Source organism: Mauremys mutica, chromosome 4 (assembly GCF_020497125.1).
Source record: "Mauremys mutica isolate MM-2020 ecotype Southern chromosome 4, ASM2049712v1, whole genome shotgun sequence".
In the NCBI taxonomy this organism is placed as follows: domain Eukaryota; kingdom Metazoa; phylum Chordata; order Testudines; family Geoemydidae; genus Mauremys; species Mauremys mutica.
In genome coordinates, this window is record NC_059075.1 from 75,392,044 (window position 1) to 75,417,957 (window position 25,914).

General features: G+C 38.9%; 1 protein-coding gene across 4 annotated transcripts in view; it reads right to left on the reverse strand.

Annotated features, from left to right (window-relative positions):
- The window catches only part of EXT2 (exostosin glycosyltransferase 2), a 109,658-nt gene that overhangs the window by 24,275 nt on the left and 59,469 nt on the right, over window positions 1–25,914 (reverse strand). For all 4 annotated transcript variants that reach the window (XM_045015051.1, XM_045015053.1, XM_045015054.1 and 1 more), the window contains one exon: window positions 17,284–17,473. In XM_045015051.1, the coding sequence (XP_044870986.1) occupies window positions 17,284–17,473 (190 nt within the window). The remainder of the gene's footprint in view (window positions 1–17,283; window positions 17,474–25,914) is intronic.

Genomic DNA, 25,914 nt, shown 5'->3' on the forward strand with positions numbered 1-25,914 from the left:
AGACTGCGTCCCATCCTCACCTTGATTTTTCCCTCCGTATTCTAACCCCTCACAAAAGGTTGTGGGTGTTTGATTTATACAGTAACTCCTCACTTAAAGTCATCCTGGTTAACGTTGTTTTGTTGCTGATCAATAAGGGAACATGCTCATTTAAAGTTGTGCAATGCTCCCTTGTCATTTGGCAGCTGCCTGCTTTGTCCATTGCTTGCAGAAAGAGCAGCCTGTTGGAGCTAGATGGTGGGGGCTTGGAACCAGGGTGGACCGGCAGTCCCCTCCCCCCCCATCAGCTCCCCGCTCCACAAAGTTCCCTGCCCGGCAGCTGCCCAGCAGGCTATCAATTGCCTAGCAGTTCAGCTGTCCCTCCCCACACTGCCATGTGCTGCTCCTGACCTCTGCTTTGGAGCTGCTCCCGGGAGCCTCCTGCTTGTTCTGTGTGTGGGGGGAGGGAGGCTAATATCAGGGTGTCCTCCTTACCCCCTGCTCCTGGACCCCATTTACCCCATCTCCATGGTGGGGGGAATGACAGGACAGGGCTCAGGATGGAGGGAGCTTCCTGGGAGCAGATGCTGTCTCAACTTGATGATGTGCTTAACAAGGCAGTTTACTTAGAATGGGGTCAGCATACTTAAACGGGCAATGCGCATCTCTTTCTCTCACACACGGTGTGTGTCTCTGTCTGCCATGATGTCTCCCCTCCCTCCATTCGTGCTGCCTTGTAGAGTGTGAGGCTACATTAACAACCATGGGTTAACCCTTGAAGGCTCAGCCAAAAGCTAGTTCATCATTTAGCAGAAAGGCATTTCCTGGGAAATATCCCACCCTCTGACTTCACTTCAACCAAGCTTCACTATCATCATTGCTGTATACAGTATTAAACTGTTTGTTTAAAACTGTGTGTGTGTGTGTGTGTGTGTGTGTGTGTGTGTGTGTGTGTGTGTGTGTGTGTGTGTGTGTGTGTGTAAAATTTCCCTGGAAATTAACACCCCCATTTACATTAATTCTTATGGGGAAATTGGATTCACTTAACACTGTTTCGCTTAAAGTCGCATTTTTCAGGAACAAAACTACAACGTTAAGCAAGGAGTTACTGTATCTTATTTTCAACTAGGCAAAAATAGCAACCGGAGAGATAACCTGTTATATTTCTACAGTGCAATTAAGATCTTTACAAACATATATACACAGGGTACTAGGCCTATCTCTAAAATGTAGCCACCACTAGCATGGCATGTGGGAACTGTTTAACAGGACACAGCAATACTATGTGACAGTTTAAGACAAGAAGCAAATAAGAATATTTTATCCAATTGAAACTGTAGGGAGAATTGAGGGAGACAGAAAGTGATCACCTGTTCAGAATCTGTTCAGGTCATAAAGAATTTGAAGGGGAGTTTACTCTTTACAGCTTCAAACAGAGCTAAATACTAAATGCATCAGAGAAAAACAGAGATAACTAAAAAGTTCATTGCCATTAATGGTTACAGATTGAATTATCACAGATGAGAAAATTAATTTGGGGAGTGGGTTCTTCTGAAAAATCTAAGGTATCAGGATTAAACCAAACTAAAAAAAATTCTACAAATACATTGAGATTTCCACCACTGAAAATAGAGTGGAAAGTAAGGCACCTTATTCCACTAACTATGACAAATTATACACAATAGTTTAACTCGTAATAAAGTATACATGTGCAAATGGAGCATGTCAACTTTGCCATGAGAATATTACAGTTTGGGTTCCTGTACTTAAATTTGGTAATTGAAACAACTGTATTAACACTTATTTGCCGTTAAAATATATTACAACATGCTACACATGCATCTATTGTTGCAAAACATTGTATTCTAGTCTATCAGAGACAGCTTGAGTAATTAAAAATACTGTAAGAACCACAAAGTAATAGAGCTAAGATTTCAATATTAAGCATCAACTCTTCATTTTCTAAATTTGAATGTTTAAAAACAATCTTTCTAATGCAAAAGGTTAACAATGATCACCATTGCACAACTGATGGTTCATAACAGTGCCAAATTATCTAAAAGCTTTTTAAAATAAAATAAATATATAGCTAACCTTGCCTACTCCACAACCCAGCCAACACTGGTTGGCTGATCTCTTGTAGTCACAGGGTTTTTTTAGGACAATTGGAATGAGGAGAGGGTAGTGACCTCATGAAGGAGGGTGCACAGGAGAAAGCATAGATGATGATACAGACATTTGTAGGATAACAGACAAGTGGACATTGAAAATTGATATTAATGGTGGAGTGGAGCAGGCAAGGAAGTAACAAGATACAAGAGCATTAAAAGTAAGGAGGCACATGTTAAATGGATTAAGAACTGGCTAACTGACAGACCTCATAAGGTCCATGGGGAATCATAATTGAATGTGGATGCATCTAACAGGGTACTGCAGGGACTGGTAGTAGTCTTGACGTTATTCAACATTTTCAGTGACCTCGAAGCAAATATAAAATCGCTGCTGATAAAATCTGCAGATGGCACAAAAATTGGCAGAACAGTAAATAATGATGAAGACAGGGCAGCCATACAGAGTGACATACATTTCTTGGTAAGATAGGCCTATTCAAAATAATGTGTTTTAATAGAGCCAAATACAAAGTAATACATCTAAGAGCAAGGAACGTAGTCCATAGCTACGTAACAGGGGACTCTGTCTGGGAAAGCAATGACTTGGAAAAGGATTTAGGGCCCACAGTCAACAAGCAACTCCAAGTGCAATGCTGTGGCAAAAAGAAAAAAAAAACATATTTGGATATCTAAAGAGTAGAGTAGTGAGTAAAAGCAGGGAGGTGACTTTACCTCTGTATAGGGCATTCATAGATTCCAAGGACAGAAGGGACCAGTGTGATCATATGGTTTGACCTCCTGTATGGCACAGGCCAGAGAACGTCTCCAAAATAATTCCTAGAGCAGAGCTTTTAGGGGAAAAAAAAAATCCAACCTTGATTTCAAAATTGTCAGTGATGGAGAATCCACTACAACCTTTGGTGAATTATTTCAATGGTTAATTACCCTCATTGTTAAAAATTGATGCCTCACTTCCCACCTGAATTTATCTAGCTTCAATTTCCAGCCTTCCGACACTGGAAGTTCTAGTGTCCACATTTTTAAAAGGCTGTGGAAAAACTGAAGCAGCTGTAGAAAACAGCCACAAAAGTGATTAGAAGGCTGGAGAAAATGCCTTAACAGTGGCATACTTAAAGAACGCAATCTGTTTAGTTTATCAAAAAGAGAGATGACTTGATTACACTGTACAGGTCCCTTTGTGGGCAGAAAAGACTGGGCACTATAGAGCTCTTCATCTAAGGAAAAATACATAAAAAGAACCAATTTCTGGAAACTGATGCCAGACAAATAAAAAAAAAAGTACTTGATTTCTAACAGTGAGGGTTATTAACCATTGGAACAAACTACCAAGACAAGTGGTGGATTCTCCATCTTTTGAAGTCTTCAAATCAAGACTGGATGCCATCAGCAGTGACAATGAATGCAGTGGGGAGGGATGTTCAAATTATACATGCACACATTCCCAACTCTGTAGTAGTCCAGAATCAGCCCCCAGAGTTGAGTTCCAGCTCTGCTTCTTTTTACGACTTGCAATTAAACAGACATTCACCCTTTTCCCACTATCAGTCCATTAACACTAAAATGAGTTCAGTACCTAATTAAAGAGGAGAGACACTGTAATACTGTTAGTACCACAGGGGAACACATATCCACTTCATTCCAACACTCACACAAGTGGAGATTGCTGCTGTGGGTGAATGTGAATGTTCTCACTGCCAGCTAGGGCTCTCAAACTTTATGGCTGATACAATACTCAAAAAACTCCCAGAGCTTTGCACAGTTCATAAGCACTGGCGTCCAAACACAAGACTACTTTACTGGGAAAACAAAACCCCCTTTCCAAACCACACTGAAGAATCTTCAGGAGCAGGTTTTTCTTGGAAAGATATTTTGGAAGGCGGGGTTGGCATGTGTGAGTGGCCAAAAGAAAGGAGAAGCAATAGCATGTTATTTACTGGAAATATGATTATTTCAGATTCCTACCCTGAGGTGGTTCTTGAGAGACTGTAAAAAAATAAAAACAAACATACACAAACACTTGAGAAAATTCATTTTCATCTGGGTGGTTTTGTGGGACCCATGCTCTGCCTTTGCCACACACGTGGTTTACATCTGATTCCAGTCTCTGTCCCTCCTTGTATTGGGAGGCAGTAAGATTAACACTACTGGGTGCTCGAATGACTTGCAGCACTCAGTTTGTCAGTACCACAGCTCAATCTGCAGACTCTAAAGTAAGTCACAACCAGTTATCAGCTGAAAAGAGGCAGCTAGTGACTTGGGGTCTCAAAGCTATGGAGGACAAAGTAATATGGGAGAAATGAAAGAATCCATGGGGCTCTGAGAGTAGGTGAAGAATTCATCTATATGAACTTTTTATATCCCTGAATAGCAATCAAACTGTGTGTTCACACTCATCCAACACTACATACTACAGTGCTAAACAAAAGCTACTGGCTCTCAGCCAATTCAGGTCATCAGCAGTTAAGCATGTGAAAGCTGCATTGTTCTAACCAGAAACAGTTTTAGGAAATCCTTTGTCATAGTTAGATTCCAGTCAAAACCCTGGCAGCAAGCAAATTCTACATTTCACTTTCCATTTGTAAAAACAACAGAAACAGAGTTGCTATTATTTAATGAATAGAAGTCTAATATTTTTTCATGGCAATTATTAGTATTTTAATACAAATTCTCAGAGCAACAGATGATTTCTGCACAGGTTAGAGCAAGGTTGTGTTTAAGCAAATATGGAATAAAGTTGTATTGATTACTTTCTCTATTTAGGTTAGTAAGGAAGATGGATGTTTTAAAACACCTCGTGTTCCTTGCTTTCCATGCTAGTAGATGATCCAACTGATCCAAGCAGAGCACTGGGTCTCTAATCCTAACCATTATCACCATGACTTAAAACACAGTGAAAGAGAACTCCCTCCATTCACCCATTGCTAATCTCAGGTTCTTTTATAAGGAAAAAGTCACTGAAATTCAATGTCTGATTCAGCGCTGAGAACATTTATTTTCCCTAGTAACATTCAATAAAAACTCCAATACATTTTTCATTTTACTAGTCATCCTAACATCAGACGATATCAAGCTTTAATAGTTAGAACCATTTATCAAGAGCTAGGACTCTAATGTTCTATTCTCAGCTCTGCTACCGATTTATTCTATAATGTGTAAGTCACTTACACCTCTGTTTCCTTTTATCTATAATCATATGCATCTACCTCACAAAGGTGGTGTAAGGTTTAATGTCTGTAAGACACTTTGAGATCTTTTAGAAGCAGCACACCTGTGTATATGAATGGGGTAATACCGATTTAAATAGTTTGTGAGCCCACTAAAGGTCCCTGACTGTCTTCTATGTTTTGGAAGCCACCAGAACCTTGCTAGAGCAGCAGCGTGTATTTGTAACTAGGCCTTGAACGTTCCACACACTTAGGATACGTGGTTATTTGTATCTCCCAGTGTGGTTCCTTCATATTACATATGTTGTGTAAAAACTAAAAGACAACACTACAGAAGGGTAAAGTATTAACTTTGTCCTGTCTACCCCATCCACCCTTTTGGTCCAAGGTATCCAGCAAATAAACAATAGTGGAGGTGACACTAATGTCTAAATAAGCCAATCTCAACAATTAAAAAAATATAGTGTAGAGCAGCATTTTGGGTTGATGGCACTATGTAATACCATGAATAAATGAAATTGCAGCACAAAGTAATAGCGACAGCGATGACCATCCAAAGTAAACACCCTCCAAAGTCATAGGCTTGGGAAAAAACATGGGGGGTGCTCGAGGGGAGAGGTTCTTCTTCTGCCTAAAACTAACATGATGAAAACTTGTTGGAAACTTCTATCACATGCTGTATGTATTTTCTTAAACTTCAAAACCAGTAATTTAGACTTAAATGCGAGCAAAAAGGGAGGAGGGAAGTATTTGATAGGATGGAGAGAATTTAAAAAAAAAATTTCTGCCTACACAAATATTCCAGCAGCAGACACTTAGACCACAATATTTATTTTAGTAAATGCAGAGCGAGTGAAAAACATCACTTTCTCCTATAATATTTCAAAGCTTTAAGCCATTTTTTATTAATACCGTACATGTAAAGTCATGTTTGTCTGCTGGCACTACAGCTGGGCTGACAACCCATTTACATATGGTTCAGATCCCATGCGGTCAAGACTGTAAGACCAGGATCAGAGAGATATGTTTAAAGGGGCACTGAAAAGGGGTTACGTTCAAAATTAGATAACCATTTAAAAACCTATCAGCCAGGGGATTTCTTCTCAATTTTGTTTCAAAACAAAAATCCACCACTCTTACCAAGAAATTAAATAGAAATGCCACTAAAATTTCATGGGGTCTTCAAAAGATTTTTTTTGCTGTTAGTGCATTCTTCTGCAGCTGCAATTTAATTCTATTCCTAGAACATTGCTCATGACATGGGTTCAAAGGCAAGGAACTGGGATCTTGTTTTCCTGTGTCATCTAAAAGCATGTCATCTAACACTACACTGGGGCATCGGCTTAGCAATGACTGAATCATCATTGCCACTACTTGTAAGCACCTTGGTTTTTGGGGGGGGGGGAGGGGGAAGAGTGCGCATCTTCCATTCAAGTACTGGAAGAGCCCAAGCTAAGCTTACTTTACAGAATCTAATAAGATCACAGCTCAAGATGGAAGATTGCAGATCTTAAAATCCAAATTAATAATAAAAAGTTAGGGGGGAAAGCATTGATCAATAGGGCTCTCAAGCGATTAAAAAAATAATCATGATTAATTGTACTGTTAAACAATAACAGAATACCATTTAAATATTTTTTATGTTTTCTACATTTTCAAATATATTGATTTTAATTACAACACAGAATACAAAGTGTACAGTGCTCACTTTAATAAAAAAATATTTTCACTGTAAAAAACACAAAATATTTTTCAATTCACCTAATACAAGTACTGTAGTGCAATTTCTTTATTATGGAAGTTGAACTTACAAATGTAGAATAATGTACAAAAAATAACTGCATTCAAAAATAGAACAATGTAAAACTTTAGAGCCTATAAGTCCACTCAGTCCCATTTCTTGTTCAGCCAATGGCTCAGACAAACAAGTTTCTTTTACATTTGCAGGAGATAATGCTGTCGTCGTCTTGTTCACAATGTCACGTGAAAGTGAGAACAGGCGTTCGCATGGAACTGTTGCAGCCGACGTCACAAGATATTTACATGCCAGGTATGCTAAAGATTCATATGTCCCTTCATGCTTCATCTACCATTCCAGAGGACATACGTCCATGCTGATGACAGGTTCTGCTCAATAACAATACAAAGTAGTGAGAACTGATGCATGTTCATTTTCATAATCTGAGTCAGATGCCACCAGCAGAAGGTTGATTTTCTTTTTTGGTGGCTCGGGTTCCGTAGTTTCTGCATCGGAGTGTTGTTCTTTTAAGACTTCTGAAAGCATGCTTCACACCTCATCCCTCTCAGATTTTGGAAGGCACTTCAGGTTCTTAAACCTTGGGTCAAGTACTGTAGCTATCTTTAGAAATCTCACATTGGTGTACCTTCTTTACATTTTTGTCAAATCTGCAGCTCAAGTGTTCTTAAAATGAACAACGTGCTGAGTCATCATCCGAGACTGCTATAACATGAAATATATGGCAAAATGCAGCTAAAACAGAGTCGGAGACCTACAATTCTCCCCCAAGGAGTTCTGTCACAAAATTTAATTAACTTTTATTTATTTTATTTTTTTTTTAAATCAAGCATCACCAGCATGGAAGTATGTCCTCTGGAATGGTGGCTGAAGCATGAAGGGGCATACGAATGTTTAGTGTATCTGGCACGTAAATACCTTGCAATGCTGGCTACAAAACTCACATGCGAACGCCTGTTCTTGCTTTCTGGTGACATTGTAAATAAGAAGTGGGCAGCATCATCTCCCGTAAATATAAACAAACTTGTTAGTGAACAAGAAGTAGGACTGAGTGGACTTGTAGCCTCTAAAGTTTTACATTATTTTATTTTTTAGTGCAGTTATGTAACAAAAAACCCTACATTTCTAAGTTGCATTTTCAGGATAAAGAGATTGCACTACAGTACTTGTATGAGGTGAAGTGAAAAATACTATTTATCATTTTTACAGTGCAAATATTTGTAATCATAAATAATATAAAGTGAGCAGTGTACACTTTGTATTCTGTGTTGTAACTGAAATTAGTATATTTGAAAATGTAGAAAAAATCCAAAAATATTTAATAAATTTCAATTGGTATTCTATTGTTTAACAGTGTGATTAAAACTGCAATTAATCACGATTAATTTTTGAGTTAATCGTGTTGAGTTAACTGTGATGAATCAACAGCTCTATTAATTATTATTATTATTCCAAACAAAAAATGCCAGAAGGGAGCTGTTCTATTACAGGTAGAACATGGATCTAGAAGTAAGGGCTCCTGGTTCCTATCCCTGGCTCTGATTCACTGGCATTGTTTTCATCATGTTGAAGAAGAATGATTCACTGTATGACCTTGCAAACCAAACTTAACCTCTCTCTTACCTCACTATCTAAAATGGGAATATAGCTCACAGGATGTATTTTGCCAAGTGTTTTGAGATGCTCAGATGAAAAATGCTAAGAAAACAAAGTATGCAAAGTACTATAATTAAAGCAGTTTGCTCTTTTGTACATTATAACTTAAGAGTTGTTTACATATTTTTAATTTCTTATTTTAAGGAAGACATGCCATCTTTCCAGTATTCACAGGGTGCTGGAACAATTTTTATAATGGGGATACTGAGAGCCATTGAATCAAACTGTAAACCCTGTACATAATGAAAACCACTTCAACCAAGGGGGTGCAGTAGCATTCCCAGCACCTCTAGTTCCAGCACCTATGATATTCAGACTAGAAATTGTCTGTCTCAACATTTTCAAGTGCTACATCCAGTTTTTCCTATTTCATTGGAACGGGTCTGAGGGTAGCTACAACTCCCTTACAGAAATCACAGATGATTTATATGGCAGTTACTAAGGTATGCTTAGTCATGCAACAACACTGAGTAGACGGTAGGTGATCACTTCATAGGAAGAGGGAGAAAATTTATGTGGATAGATACCACTAGCATGTATTATTTAAATGATGTATTTGGTTACCTATAATCCATTTTACATTTTCAACTGACTGACCAATTGCAACATTTGGCATCCAATTAACCAATCATCAATCAAGCAAGCCTCATTTCCTATTCTGAATGAACTGGATTAATCCCATGGCCTATTTTTAGCTTCTTGCACAGTTATAGAAACCATCAAAAAATAGGACACTTTCTTTAGCCTCTGAAAATTGGCCTCCATAAATGCATGTGTTAAAAAGTAAGAAGCACAAATTTATTTAAAAAAAAGTATTGAAAATTGATGCAAGTTCCCTGCCCATCCCAGAGCTGCTTGCAGCCTTCCTGATTCTGGTGAGTCTTGGGCAGAGGAAGGTGAGAACATACAAGAAAAACAGCCATACTGGGTCATACCGATGGTCCATCTGGCCAAGGACCCTGTCTTCTGACAGTAGCCAGTGCCAGGTGCTTCAGAAGGAATTAACATCCCCTTTTCTCCTCTCCCAGCTTCTGGCAATCAGAGTCTATGGACACCCAGAGCATGGGGTTGCATCCCTGACCATCTTGGCTAATAGCCATTGATGGACTTATCCTCTATGCACGTATCTAATCATTTTTTGAGCCAAGTTATACTTTGGACTTCACAGCATCCCCTGGCAATGAGTTTCATAGGTTGACTGTGCACTGTGTGAAGAACTACTTCCTTTTGCTTGTTTTAAACCTCCTGTCTATTAATTTCATTGGGTAGCCACACCTGGTTGGTGTGTTATGTGAAATAGTAAACACTTATTTATTCGCTTTTTCCACACCATTCATGATTTTAAAGACCACTACAATACCCTCCCTTAGTCATCTCTTTTCCATGCTGAAAAGTCCCAGAGTTTTTAATCTCTCCTCATATAGAAGCTGTTCTAACAGGAGGAAATACAAAGGGGGGAATACACAAAAATGAGGAAGTTAGTTAAACAGAAATTAAAAGGTACAGTAACAAAAGTGAAATCCCTGAAAGCTGCATGAAAACTTTTTAAAGACACCATAATAGAGGCTCAATTTAAATGTATGCCCCAAATTAAAAAACATAAACAGAAAAGTGCTACCATGGCTAACCAATGAAGTAAGAGAAGCAGTGAGACACAAAACGGCATCCTTTAAAAAGTGGAAGTTAAATCCTAGTGAGGAAAATAGAAAGGAGCATAAACTCTGGCAAATGAAGTGTAAAAACATAATTAGGAAGGCCAAAAAAGAATTGGAAGAACAGCTAGCCAAAAACGCAAAAAGCATTAGCAAAATAAAAAAATAAAAAAAATGCAAGTACATTAGAAGCAGGAAGCCTCCTAAATAACCAGTGGGGCCACTGGATGATTGAGATGCTAAACAAGCACTCAAGGACGATGAGGCCATTGCGGAGAAACTAAATGAATTATTTGCATCAGTCTTCACAGCTGAGGAGGTGAGGGAAATTCCCAAACCTGAGCCTTTCTTTTTAGGTGACAAACCTGAGGAACTGTCCCAGACTGAGCTGTCAATAGAGGAGATTTTGGAACTAACTGATAAATTAAACAGTAATAAGTCACCAGGACCAGATGGTGTTCACCCAAGAGTTCTGAAGGAACTCAAATGTGAAATTGCAGAACTACTAACTGTAGTTTGTAACCTATCATTTAAATCAACTTCTGTATGACTGGAGGATAGCTAATATGACACCAATTTTTAAAAGGGGCTCCAGAGGTGATCCTGGCAACAACAGGCTGGTAAGCCTGACTTCAGTACCGGGCAAACTGGTTGAAACTATAGTAAAGAACAAAATTGTCAGACACATAAATGAACATAATTTGCTGGGGAAGAGTCAACATGGTTTTTGTAACAGGAAATCACGCCTCACCAATCTACTAGAATCCTTTGAGGCGGTCAACAAGCATGTGGACAAGGGGGATCCAGTGGATATAGTGCATTTAGATTTTCAGAAAGCCTTTGACATGGTCTCTCAAAGGCTCTTAAGCAAAGTAAACTGTCATGGGATAAGAGGGAAGGTCCTCTTGTGAACTGGTAACTGGTTAAAAGATAGGAAACCAAGGGTAGCAATAAATGGTCAGTTTTCAGAATGGAGAGAGGTAATCAGTGGTGTCCCCCAGGGGTCTGTTCTGGGACCAGTCCTATTTAACATATTCATAAATGATCTGGAAAAAGGGGTAAACAGTGAGGTGGCAAAATTTGCAGATGATTCAAAACTACTCAAGATACTTAAGTGCAAAGCAGACTAAGAAGAGTTACAAAAGGATCTCTCAAAACCGGGTGACTGGGCAACAAAACGGCAGATGAAATTCAATGTTGATAAATGCAAAGTAATACACATTGGAAAACATAATCCCAACTACACATATAAAATGATGGGGTCTAAATTAGCTGTTACCATTCAAGAAAGATCTTGGAGTGATTGTGGATAGTTCTCTGAAAACATCCATTCAATGTGCAGCGGTAGTCAAAAAAGCTAACAGAATACTGGGAATCGTTAAGAAAGGGATAGATAAAGACAGAAAATATCATATTGCCTCTATATAAATCCATGGTACACCCACAGCTTGAATACTGTGTGGAGTTCTGGTCGCCCCATCTCAAAAACGATATATTGGAATTGGAAAAGGTTCAGAAAAGGGCAACAAAAATGATTTGGGGTATGGAAAGGCTTCCATATGAGGAGAGATAAATAAGACTGGGACTTTTCAGCTTGGAAAAGAGATGACTAAGGGGGGGATATGATAGAGGTCTATAAAATTACGACTGGTGTGGACAAAGTGAATAAGGAAGTGTTATTTACTCCTTCTCATAACACAAGAACTAGGGGTCACCAAATGAAAGTAATAGGCAGCAAGTTAAAACAAAACAAGGAAGTATTTTTTCATACAACGCAATCAACCGGTGGAATTCCTTGCCAGAGGATGTTGTAAAGGCCATGACTATAACAGAGTTCAAAAACGAACTAGGTAAGTTCATGGATGATAGGTCCATTAATGGCTATTAGCCAGGATGGGCAAAAATGATGTCCCTAGCCTCTGTTTGCCAGAAGCTGGGAATGGGCAACAGGGAATGAATAACTCGATTATTTGTTCTGTGCATTCCCTCTGGGGCATCTGGCACTGGCCACTATCAGAAGACAGGATACTAGGCTAAATGGATCTTTGGTCTGACCCAGTATGGCCATTCTTATGTTATATATCTTTATTCATTTCTGTTGCTCTTCTCTGTACCTTTTTCCATTCTAATATATCTTTTTTGAGATGGGGTGACCAGAACTGCATGCAGTATTCAAGAGTCAGGCATACCATGTACTTATATAGTGGCATTATGATATTTTCTGTCTTACTATCTATCCCTTTCCTAATGGTTCCTAACATCGTTAGCTTTTTTGACTGCTTCTGCACATTGAGCAGATGTTTTCACAGAACTATCCCCAATGACTCCAAGATCTCTTTCTTGAGTGGTAACAGCTAATTCAGACTCCCTCATTTTGTATGTATAATTGGGATTATGTTTTCCAATGTGCATTACTTTGCATTTATCAACACTGAATTTCATCTGCCATTTGATCCCCAGTAACTCAGTTTTGTGAGATCCCTTTGCAACTCTTCAGTCTGCTTTGCACTTAACTATCTTGAGTAATTTTGTATCATCTGCAAATTTTGCTATGTCACTGTTTACCCCTTTTTTCAGATCATTTATGAATACGTTGAACAGCACTTGTCCTAGTAAAGATCTTTGGGGGACACCACTACTCACCTCTCTCCATTCTGAAAACTGACTATTCCTAGTCTTTGATTCCTGTATTTTAACCAGGAGAGGACCTTCCCTCTTATCCCATGACTGCCTACTTTGCTTAAGAGCCTTTGTTTGGTGAGGGACCTTGTCAAAGGCCTTCTGAAAGTCCATACACACAATATACACTGGATCACCATTGTCCACATATCTGTTGACTCCCTCAAAGAATTCTAATAGATTGGTGAGACATAAATTTCCTTTACAAAAGCCGTATTTACTTTTCCCAAACAAACTGTGTTCATGTATGTGTCTAATAATTCTGTTCTTCACTATAGTTTCAAACAATTTGCCTGATACAGTACTCAGATTAGGTTTACCAGCCTGTAATTCTCAGGATTGCCTCAGGAGCCTTTTTTAAAAATTGGTGTCACACTAGCTATCCTCCAGTCATCTGGTAGAGAAGCTAATTTAAATGATAGTCTACATACCTTACTTGTTAGTGCTGCAATTTCAAGTCCAAGTTCCTTCAGAACTCTTGGGTGAATGTGATCTGGTCCTGGAGAGTTATTACTGTTTAATTTATCAGTTAGTTCCAAAATCTCTCTAGTGACATCTCAATCTGGGACAGTTCCTCAGAAGCATCATCAGTTGCAGTTTCACTATATCATTTAAACTAAACTAATCAAAGAGCTTGGGTCCCACATATCTGAGATGCCATCTGTCCCTGTATCATATGGCAGCAATTAAGATCAGCTTCAAACTCTTATATCAGGGGCCAAAAAGCAGGACATTCTTGGTAGAGGCCCTTTAACTGGAATTCACTTTCAACCCTGAGAGAGTCTGTGGTTGTTGACTTTTAGGATCCATTGCAAAGTTTATCTTTCTACTTAGGCTATTAATAATTTGGGGCCTGACTGGGGACTATTCTAATCTTTTGGGGATGGGGAGTTTTTAGTGAACATTATGGTATCTTCCATTTTGAAAATGTATTTTTATTCTGTATTGTTCATAAGCCTAAAGAACTCTGGTTCGGCTTCTATAAAGTCACATTTAACCCATTAACAGCATCTACAGGGATTTTAAAATTTGCATTTAATTTGACCCTTTTCTTTCCTAGATAGAGAAGAGAGAGTTCATTTTACTTCTTTTTGACTGTTTAGTTATATGATGTTCTGTGCAAATATAAAACCCTTGATTATACAACCCAGTCTCAAAGTGAGTGATAATTTTAAGCAGGAAAAGCATTTGGTATAGTTTTAATTTATAAAATTACTCTGGAGCAGACATGGGAAAGTAAAGAACAGTTAAGTGACATGCTTGTGTAGCACCACACTAGCTTTGCCTCTGGAGACCTGGGTTCAAATCTGAATTTATTGCAAGGCATCACAAGGGAAAATTACTTTGATGTTTTCATCCCAGCCACCATTTATGCATATCGAAAAACCCACAGGCTCTGACAGCAGAAGCCCTGATTTGCCTTTGCACAGCAGACCCAGAAATGTGTCCCCTATATGGCAATGACCAGGAAATCCTGCATTTGATGCACTAGAATGTTAACGGTCCCAGCTTTACAATAACCAATTAAAAAAGAATAGCCATAAAAGTGCTGATACTAACGTAGGGTAATAAACTAGACCTTATCAGTGACAGTGGTGCACATTACAAACTTCAAACTCATTCCTTGCCCTAATCCATCAGAAACTTCCTGGATTTAATAGGCTATAAATGGCAGAAGCTTTGAAGTCCAAGGATTAGAATCGCTAATAGAGAAACTGAACGAGTGACTAAGTGCAGCCAAGGCCTGCTACCCCACTGAAGAGCCAGGTGGAACGCACTGCATGGATCTGTATTAAAACAAATTAAATTAACTTACTCAAACTGCCCTCTCCTCAGCTGCAGTCCAGGAGATTACATGGGGTATCAAAGTGTTAAAAATAAATGGACAAAGGGGGGCGGGGGGGAAGATAAGAGCCACATGAGGAAATATAATTTATTAAAACACATTTATTTACTACCATGCAAGACCAGTTTGAACATAACAGCCCAATAACCAAAGCTCTCAAATGGGACCTCTGATCATTAGTTTCATAGGCAAATGCATTCTTTTTGGAGACAGTGATTTACGATTTAATAATAGCTGAGCAAACATAAGGAAGACAGAAAATTAATATGCCTATAAAAAGAATTTACACCACTAAGATTATTAAAAATTATTAATATGAGATTTTTCAAATCAGTAGTTTGTTTCAATTCTCCCTTACCTTCCTTACAGGAAAGAATATATGGAAACAACCCATTTGGGGCAGAAATCAATATTTTTTGTTATATTCACGCTGTGTGCAGTGTTTACTCTACTGGAGTAATAGCTCAACTACGTTATGAATTTGTTTTCAATAAAAGCTTCAGAGTACACAAAAACACCACCTTCCATTTATATGCAACACTTTTAATCTCAAAGTGATTCTTGCATCTAATTGTGGTTGGTAATCATTTATTTGTCAGTGATGGACAACCGCATTAGTGCGTTTTACACAGCAGTTCTAAACAACCATTTGAGACAAGAAATGAATACTGTGTCCAATTTAAACTGGAACAAGAATATAAAGAGGCAGAATGCAATCCACCAAAACTGGAAATGTGCCAGGACAATGGGGTTAATAGCCTGACTCCTGCAAAAGTGTCATGGAATCTTAAATGAGTGCAAGTGATCAGGAATTCAGTTTAACATTGTACCTAACATACATAAATGGCCAGTTTAACTCTCAGGTTGTCAGTACATTCTTATATAGGAGTATTACAAACCCAAGGAGTTATCTCAAAGATTCACTTTATTGGCTACTGGGGACAGAAGAGAGATATTAATAATTCACAGGGTTCTACAGCCATAGATTTTAATATTTTAGAACAGTTATTCTAGTTAGAGGAAGCACTCTTGCCCAAAGAGCATCTCCTTCATATTTTAGGGAGGATGCTAAGGAGAGGTAAGCTTATTTTTCTTAAATTAAAGGTCACTCAGACATTGTGGGTTGGAAAGTTTAATTTGCATGCTAACATCACAGAGTTCACATTCAGGTTAGGAAAGACTGAAAAAAGGAAACAGAGATAAGAGGAAATACACCTCTACCTCAATGTAACGCTATCCTCATGAGCCAAAAAATCTTACCGTGTTATAGGTGAAACTGCGTTATATTGAACTTGCTTTGATCCACTGGAGTGCGCAGCAGCACCCCTCCTCCCCCCGAGCATTGCTTTACCGCGTTATATCCGTATATCGGGTCGTGTTATATCGAGGGAGAGGTGTAATTCAATGGGGAAAGAGAGCAGAAAACAAGTAGAGTGAAAAATACAGAGAGCTTGCAAGATAAAGAAAGGGGAGGAAGAGAAAAATTCTAAATAGACACTGTATATAGGGTACCTACATGTCGTGTTCTGATTTTTGGAGCAGGTGGCTCTTTACCTCCAATACAGAGCAAACACTTTTCTTTGGTATGTTTTTGAAACCAAAGCTGCCTTGAAAATAATATGGATTTAAATGACATGAAAAAAGATTCATGAGCATCAAATAATTTTATAAACCCATGAACTCAAAATAAGATTGCGAGGTTCAAAAGTCCTCAAATTCCATGAGGTCTGTCATCACTGATACAAATAAAATCATCTGTGTTTTAAACATAAATACTTAAATAAAAAAAGACTATTCATCTTACTTTTATCAGGACAGTCACAGTTTTTATATGATAACCTGATATCCCAGAAACTTCTTTCTGGACACACAGAATGTCTCAAGCTTTTATTTCATCAATCAAAATGTTCATTTATTTTATAACCAAAAAATGTCCACACTGTATTCTTGCATCAAGCCAAATTTGTTCTGTGTTTACAGAGAACAAACAGTTTAGTGGAACAAGTGTTCACTTTGATTTATAGTGTCTGTAGAGAAAAATCAAATGAGTGTAGACAAATTAAGCCCCCACCCCAAAGCAAATGTTAATGATGTTTGTTCAGTGTTTTATGGGGTTTTTTTTGGAAAAAATCCTCCATTGAGAAATTTGCATGGCTTGCTGTTGAATCAGCAGCTGGCAAAGGCAACATCAGCACAGATCCTTTTAAAGGCGTCATTTGGCCTTTTGTATTTTGCAACTTTAAAAAAAGTGTCATGAAAACGTACCAGATTTTTTTATTTGAAAAGTATTACAAAATAGTTTTAAATAGTTTTATGTTTAAAAGTACATAAAAAGAGAGGTTGCATTGTACTAGATGTACAGTAGGTGTTCTGCCACTACTCTAACACGTACCACCTCCTTCCAACATGCATACCTTACCTTCTGGTGGATTCTTATTCTGATTGTTCCAGACGACTAACAGCTTGGATAGACTGGGCACCTTGGACACCTCAGTGATGACTCGGAAGAGGCTTTCCACTCTGTCATATGTCAGGACTATAGCAGTGAAGCCTTGAGACTGTGGTGGGATTAATGGAAGGAAGAGTGGGTTGCTCACACTGCTCCATTTCTGTAAAAGCAGAGAGGATTTGGATCAGATCATGTCAATTAAAACTATAAAAGGGGAATGTAGGCAGTCAGAATGTAAGTACCAGAGCTGGAATTTAGTTAAGGTAGGTCTCTTTGGTCAACACCCTAACTCTTGGGAAAAGTAGCCTTTCAAAAAGTCCATTTTCTTTTCATAATTCAGAGTTCCATAAAACCTTCATGCCAACCCCATTTCCTAATGTCAATTTCTGTCATTGCCTGACAGTGACTTTGTATGTAGTGATGGGCTTCAGAAAAAGTGGAGTAGAAGGGATGGAAAGACTTGTGAGGAAAGGGAACTAGGAGACATTTTAAACCCAGCTAGCATGGCATGATTCTCATTTGCTACTCTCTGCTTGAAAGTATTTTGCTTTTTATAGTCAGTCGTTGGCCAACAAGCAGAGAGCCAGCTCTGAGCCACCATTTCAGAGTGGAAATAGAATAAAAAAACAGCAAATGCATAATCTTGACACAAAATGGGCACACTAATAAAAAAGATAAATGCCGACATTGTAATAAAGAGGGATAAAATATTAACTTCAACAAGACTAGGTTTATTCTGTGTGAAAGAAAAGTTATTACACCGTTAAATAGAAAACCCTATAAGAGACGCAAAGATCGATTTCAGAGAGTTATTTACTCCATCTGAATTTTAACTAGGGGGGTCCCTTTTAAGACTTTAAAGCTCTTATTTCAATGTACTGCCAGCATAAGGAAGCCAGCTCAGTTGGCAAGAGACAAGACAGACAACTCTGTTCTCACTGAGTGTGCCAACTCCGTTTGGAGCCGAAGATATGGGGAAGGCAGCTGCAAAGGAACCATCAGATGGGAATGAAATTGTAGGCATTTTGACTCAACTTTTTCATTTCAGCTTGCTATTCAGATGCTGACATCCAGGCTAGGACAGAGAAGCAGAGGAGAAAACAAGACTTATTTGGAGATGGGAGAAGAAAGGGTTTGGGAGTTGGGAAAGGAGAAGCTGACACAGTTTTGCAGGGAAGCCTTTGAATCTCAGCCAACAAAGAACTAGGAACACTTCTAATAGTCTAGAAACACTGCCCAATAACTGCCAGCACTTTCCTGCAATACTGTAAGAAACCCGTTAAATACATACAGTAACTCCTCACTTAACACTGTAGTTATGTTCTGAAAAATGCGACTAAGTGAAACAATGTTAAGCAAATCCAATTTCCCCATAAGAATTAATGTAAATAGGGGGGGTTAGGTTCCAGGGAAATGTTTTTCACCAGACAAAAGACTATATTATATACTATATTGAGGTGGTGGAGTCAGAGGGTGGGATATTTCCCAGGGAATGCCTTACTGTTAAATGATGAACTAGCTTTGGCTGAGCCTTCGAAGGTTAACCCATTGTTGTTAATGTAGCCTCACACTCTACAAGGCAGCACGAATGGAGGGAAGGGAGACAGCATGGCAGACAGAGACAGAGACACACACCCTGTGTGAGAGACAGATGCGCATTGACCCTTTAAGTATGCTGACCCCATTCTAAGTAAACTGTCTTGTTAAGTAGATCATCAAATTGAGACAGCAACTGCTCCCAAGAAGCTCCCTCCATCCTGAGCCCTGTCCTGTCGTTCCCCCCACCATGGAGATAGGGTAAGTGGGGTGCAGGAGCAGGGAGGAAGGGGGACACCCTGACATTAGCCCCCCTTTCGCCCCCCCACCCCCACACATCAAGCAGGAGGCTCCTGGTAGCAGCTCCAAGGCAGAGTGCAGGAGCAGCACATGGCAGTGGGGGGCTGGACAGATGAACTACTAGGCAATTGATAGCCTGCTGGGTGGCTGATGCCCAGGGAACTTATGGGAGTGGGGAGCTGATGGGGGGCTGCTGGTCCACCCTGGTTCCAAGCCCCCACCAGCTAGATGCAATGGGCTGCTCTTCCTGCAAGCAGTGGACAAAGCAGGCACCTGCCAAACGACATCAGAAGGGAGCATTGCACAACTTTAAACGAGGATGTTCCCAAACTGATCAGCAACGAAACAACGTTAACCGGGACGACTTTAAGCGAGGAGTTACTGTACTATAATTCTGCTAGTATTCGGAGGAACATAAACTTTACATACCCAAAGTTATCAGCTCATATTTGCTGGGAGGAGGAATGGAGCCTCACCATTTCCTTAAAAGAGTCTGTGGGTTCTGTTTCCTCACACTTCAAAGGTGGCTGCCTTATCCACCTTTACCTGATGCAACTTACACTACTAAAATAGTCTGCATGTCTACTGGTCTGACACTAGCAGTTGACATGTGCAGGAACAACTCTCAGATTTCAGATGCTCGCATTTTCTCAAATGCCAGTTTTTAGGCTTATTTTCTTTAATATTTATTGGGACCTGAAGAGCAGGGGTAGAACTCTCTGATTACGGAGCAGTCCCAAGAATGTCTAGGGTGAATCACAATCTAAACTTGAATAGAGCACCGTCTGCCTCATTAGACCTTTAATAAGCAACTTCAAAAACTGCATTTTTTCTCTCAAAGATCCTGAATATACGTTTTCCCCAATTTTCCACCTCCTCCAAATGATCCTTTTAATGGTGAGACTCTTTTTTGTGCATCCTTCACAAGGACTGTATTAATACTTGCAGCAGGGGTTTTGCTGCATATTCAATACAGTGCCATGAAAATCCTACATTTCTGCCCAGCAAGAAGTAGTAACTGGTGAAGTTATCTTACAGACAATGTCCTTTTTATTATTTAATGATGACACCCACCATCCAAATTAAGAGCTCCCATACGAAGTTGCCTCTATTGTACAAGTTCCTTTCTGGCTGCAGTATATCTTAATAGAATGTGTTAGCACCCAGCACAATAAGGCCCTGGTCCTTGACTTCAGGCTCTTAGACACTATAGTAATAATAGAAATAGTAAATAATATAATTTGCAAGGATTACTCCGACCATCATTTTCTGATGCTACTTAAAAAAAAAAATCCAAAACTTTGCTAGGTATTTCACAAATTATATAAAGACAACCCCTGCCAAAAGAGCATTAGCATAAGCAACAATCAAAGGTTTTAAACGTGACATGATGTCAATTCCAAATGATCCTACTCTCTGTCCAAAGTACAAAACTTCCTCACTACAAGATCTTCTTAGGGAAAGAAAGGTAACCTCTCAGAAGAAGCATGTTTATTTCATTTTATGCCCCTGGTAAGCGGTGTCCAAGTAAAGGAAAAGCTTGTACTCTGCTCCTTAGAACCTAATGGGGAAAGAAAACCAAGGCCCCTTGTTTGAGAGAAACATTTCAAAAGGGCATTTAGGCATCTCTGAAGTGCCATTAAAAGCCAACCCCCTGCTGCCTGCCTAAAGTGTGTGTCTACAGACTGAGACCTCTTGACCCCACTTTCTGCAGGAAATTGGGCAAATTCAAACCTCCATAATTTACTTGAGTCTTCCAGACTTCTGCTGGGGAAAGGCAAACAATGCAGGCAATTAACTCAACAGAAACCTAATTAAATCTCTGTTATGGCATCATGGCATCAAGATGACTACTCCCAACCACTGGCAGCTGGAGAAGTCAACATGGTGAGGGAACATTTGTTTTCGCTCCATCATTAACAACCCTCATGATGGGTACCCATCTGAACTTTCACTGTCAGAAAGAAGAACAAGAGGTAGCGGTGGAGAGATCATTTATCACTTTCCATGACAATGTGTTGACACTGAGCTATGGATACGGCAATCCTTTCCCCCTTCATCCCTCCCATGCTAATATTCATTACAGGAGCCATGGTCATTAACCCAAGATTGACAGTTTGTTTATTGTAAATCACTGTTATGGGCAAGCAGTATCAGGTTGCAAATGGCAGCTTCCTAACCGGGATCTCACATCACTCTGTTCATCTGTCTCAGTTGTTTGGCAAGCCTCTCCACAGACAACATGGAAAGCCCAAGAACTGGAACCCACAATGTGAGAGACGGCTGGGGAGAAGGGCCTGAAGTTGGTGAGGTGTGAGAATTCTTTAAAGGGATGGGTCTGTGATAAAGGATTCAAGGAATTCTTGATTGCTACAAGAAAGTTTTTTTGTTTATTTTTTTTTTTGTTATTTGCTAGTAAGGCATTCTCCCCTTGTTACAGGAACACGCCAGAATATTATTCTGCTCTTCCTTACTGAATGCAACATGATTTTATTTTAAGAGCAGTTAAAGCAATGGGGGCAATGGAACAAGGGAAACCCCGCCATTATAGATATCTAAAGACTGCACTTGATACCAATCTTTCATGTGTGAGGGAGCAAAGGTGTGTTAGGTATAACAAAATCAATCTTGCTAAGATCCAGGAGTGGGATATTAGACATCTGAAAAATCACATCCAATTATTCTATAACTGGCTAATTACTGTAAACATTATAACATCTGTATAGCACCAATAACATGCTACACACAGCTAATACAATGCCTCCTCCCCAAAAAAGCTTACAATCGAAGTATAAACAAAGGAAGGAGAAATTAAAGGCAATAAGCAAGCAGTGAAGCTAAACACACATTTTATGAGTTCCATGGTTTTTTTGAAAAAAATTGTTTATGTTTGTTGAGTAACATTACTTTGTCAGGTGGTAAAGAGACAATGGGAAGAGGTGCATATTAAGGAAAGACTTGAAGGGAGAGAAGGTGGAGGCATGACAGACAGGGCCAGGGAGTGGGCTCTAGAAACTTGAGGCTGTGTGGAAGAAGGCCCATATCCTAGCAGAAGGGTTAACAATTCCAAGGTACCATTTAGTAGGAAAAACTGGCAACAATATAGCACATAGATTCCCTTGCTCTCATGAACAAGAACGGTGGCTTTTTCCTCCCTATATATTTTATTTTCAACAACCATCAGACTTAATACTTGTTGTTAACCACATTTTTTAGTAAAACCATATTCAATTTGAACAAGGACAACCCACTGTCATTAAAAAGCCAAGAGGCAAGGACTGAGGAGTATGAGGCGCTGAATGGTACAGTAACTAAACAGTTCTTCCATGTACCCAGCAAAGCAGAGATGTACTTATCCGCTACCTCTGCATGGAGAGGTTTTTTGGCTGGATTGTTTTAAATATCAATCTTAACCTCAATGTGGTTTCAATTATGAATTAGCAGACCAAAAGAGCCTTGATTTATTCTATTTTGTTCCAATTATGCATGATGTGTTTCCTCTGAATACTTTGAGAAAGTATTTCATCATGCTTCCCATCCTCAAGTGGTCAAAGGGCAAAACCAGAGGAGTTAACCCTCTCCACTTCTCCAGAGTCAATCAAAGTGATTATATTGTGGATTCAGAGGATTCAAAAACTGGATTTTTAGCTCATAACTACAAATACAAAATTATGCAGTACCTTTTTAAAGTCTAGCTAAATCTACTTTACTTTCTCTCGCCTCCTACAACTGTGAATTCTATAGTCTGACTACATTCTGTGATAATATCTGTTATTGGACCAACTTCTGTTGGTGAAAGAAACAAGCTTTCAAGTTACTCAGAGTGCTTCTTCAGGTCTGTGTCGCTTGAAAGCTTGTCTCTCTCACCAACAGAAGTTGATCCAATAAAAGATGTTATCTCACTCAACTCCTCTCTCTGCATTCTGTGAAGTATTTATTTCAGTTTTAATTATTTTTCCTTCTATCCATTAATAATGTGCCAGTGGAGGGGATTTGAGGAAGGGGGACGGTGAGCGCTGTTTAGAACAGAGTGCATATTTACAAATGTCATCAAGACTGGGATCTTTAGGATCTCTCCATCTATCAAGGTATTCATGTTCTATTGGTGTTCATCACCGTAGCATCTGAACACCGCTAAATGGGGGTCCAGGAATGGGATTAATGTTTTTTTTTAAATAAAACAGTGCAGTCTCCTGACAATGCAGACAGTGCAACATACTCTAAATTGGGAAAACAAAACTTGAAGTCAATTGTAGGGCTGCAAGGCCCCACCCCTAGGGACAGAAAAGGTTGAGTGCATTATGAAGGTGAAGCTTGGGATAAAAAGAAGCTGACTAAATTCTACTACTATACATTTTTATTGAGCCATTAATGAATACCAAGCCTCCTACTTTCCAGGCCACAAGGCAAGCAAGAGACCAACTGGTGAAATAAGTAGGGTTATTAAAGGGAAAGGGGCAGACAATAAAGTCATTTCAGAATAAGATGGCAGGCAAAAATCCTACAGTTTCTTCAGGCCAGCCTACGTGAAACAACTGCCATGAGAATAACACACACAACCCCTACATATACATTTGTGTATGTACTACTCTCTTCAGTCTCTCCCAGATTAAAGATGAAGCAAAAAGCTCTCTAAAAAACCTAACAGTATTAGTCACAGACAGATTGCGTGTGGACTTAAAATTACAACTGACATTAAAGTGAAACATCTGAACCTCCACTGCATGCCAAGAACCAAGTCCAGGAGTCTGTTTCTCATGCCACAGAGGATATCACAAGCAGATGAAGTTAAACTTTCTCTACATTAGGTACCAGCCAGACTACATTAGATAAGTATTATGTCATCTTTTACCATATAAGCAGAGAATCCTGAACTCTACTCTTGGCAGGTAAAGCAAGGAGAAATTGACTGTCAAATTTTGTTTCAGCAAGAAAATATATTTTTAAGTCTGAATAATCACATATTTGGTACACATGACCTATCATAATACAAACACTGCAGAAGTGTATTAGTAACTACACCTTCTATCAAGACATGGCAAGAAATCCAACATGGCAAATAAGACAAAATCCCACCCAACTGATCCAATGAATCTCACAAGTAAAATTTAAGGTACCTGGAAGTAGATTGGATGTTATGAAATCTAATAATTTCAGAAAAATGTGGCAATGAAAACTTGAGTGAGTTATACCACGTGTCAGTCAATAAGACTGCTCGAAGATTTCATCTTATACACAGATAAATGTTTGTTCCATGTTTTGAAGGTGAAGAGTGTTATTGGGGCACAAGCAGAAAATACAATACCGTGGAATCATCTGTTTAACACTTATTGTTTAAATTTAGATGATGTTTTTGATTGGCAACCCTCAGGATCTATCTTATTCACAGGAACAGTGAGATGTAAAATGCCAGCCAAACAGCTCAGAAATTGTTTTAAGTGTTTTAAAAGGCTCAATTAGTTGCCAGTTGGCTGAAACACACAATCCATTCTCTAAATGAACATCTGACTTAGGTTTTGCTAAGTGAATAGCAATTATGCTACTGTTACTCAGAGAAAAAGTCATTTTTTTGCATTACATTAATCTTACTATTACTTTAGTTTAAATAGGGTGGAGATTCTCTTTTCTGCCTTATTGAAAAAACATTGTCTGGCAGTCACTCAACAGGAGAATGGAGGTCTGCTAGAGAAGTGCATTTATTTCTTGGCACATAGCGATTCTCTCAACAATTATTAAATGAGAAACTATTAAACTACAGTTTATAACATTCAAGTTCAAAACTCTAAGGCAGACACAACAATGGGGCCAAGCCTTTTATAGGTCTGTGCTATAAGCAGGCCTAAAAGAATTCCACTAACGCCAGCGAAAGAAAAACTGGGAAACAAACAACATTATTGTCATTCTCAATCATCTGCATATGTTGGGAAGGTACAGGGACACATAGAGAGAGAGGCTTTAAATAGTCTCCAAAATCTAGAGTTGCAATGACTAATTTATTTCTGTATTAGATAATTAGAAAGCATCTAATCGAGGGAGACTGATAGTAGTCTTTCGACTCAAGGTTATTTGTTCTAATCCAGTTTGGTAGAGACCAAAAATCATGACTACCACCTGATAGATGGTTAGTGATTTATGTGAAGTCAGTAATCTCAGTCCAGTTTATAATGAATAATGGCTGCATCAGTAAACAAATGGCAATAACTGGCACATTTCCGTATTCTCAGCAAAGGTGCCAAGGGCTGGATGGTTCCAGAGCTGTCAATTTAGCACCTTTCACTAGCACTATATTAATTTAATAAAAGAAGGAAACATCTAGGGGTGTGTGTTTGTGCGTATACACACACACACACACACACACACACACACTATTGTATCATAATATATAAAACAAAACAAATGTTTTGGTATTTGTTACTATTTTTCCCTTCTCTCTCAGCCCCAATGGAAAGATCTATTAACACAGATGTTGCTCCACTTCACGTGGAAACCTTTATTTTTAAAAAGGGCTAAAAACTTTCAATCAGCCAACCAATTTGAATAGGTGAAATTGCTTTGATCACTTCCTTAATGTATAACACACTCAACATGTGATGCATTGCATTACATATTCATTCCTGTCTCATGTAACTTACATTCCCTTATGCTCAAAGAACACTCAAGTGCTGCTGTTGCACAAGAATTGTGGCAGCAACACTCAGCATGTGAAGGGTTCAATGAAGGAAATGGAAATAAAGGTGAGCTACACACAGACCTAGCTGTGAACCT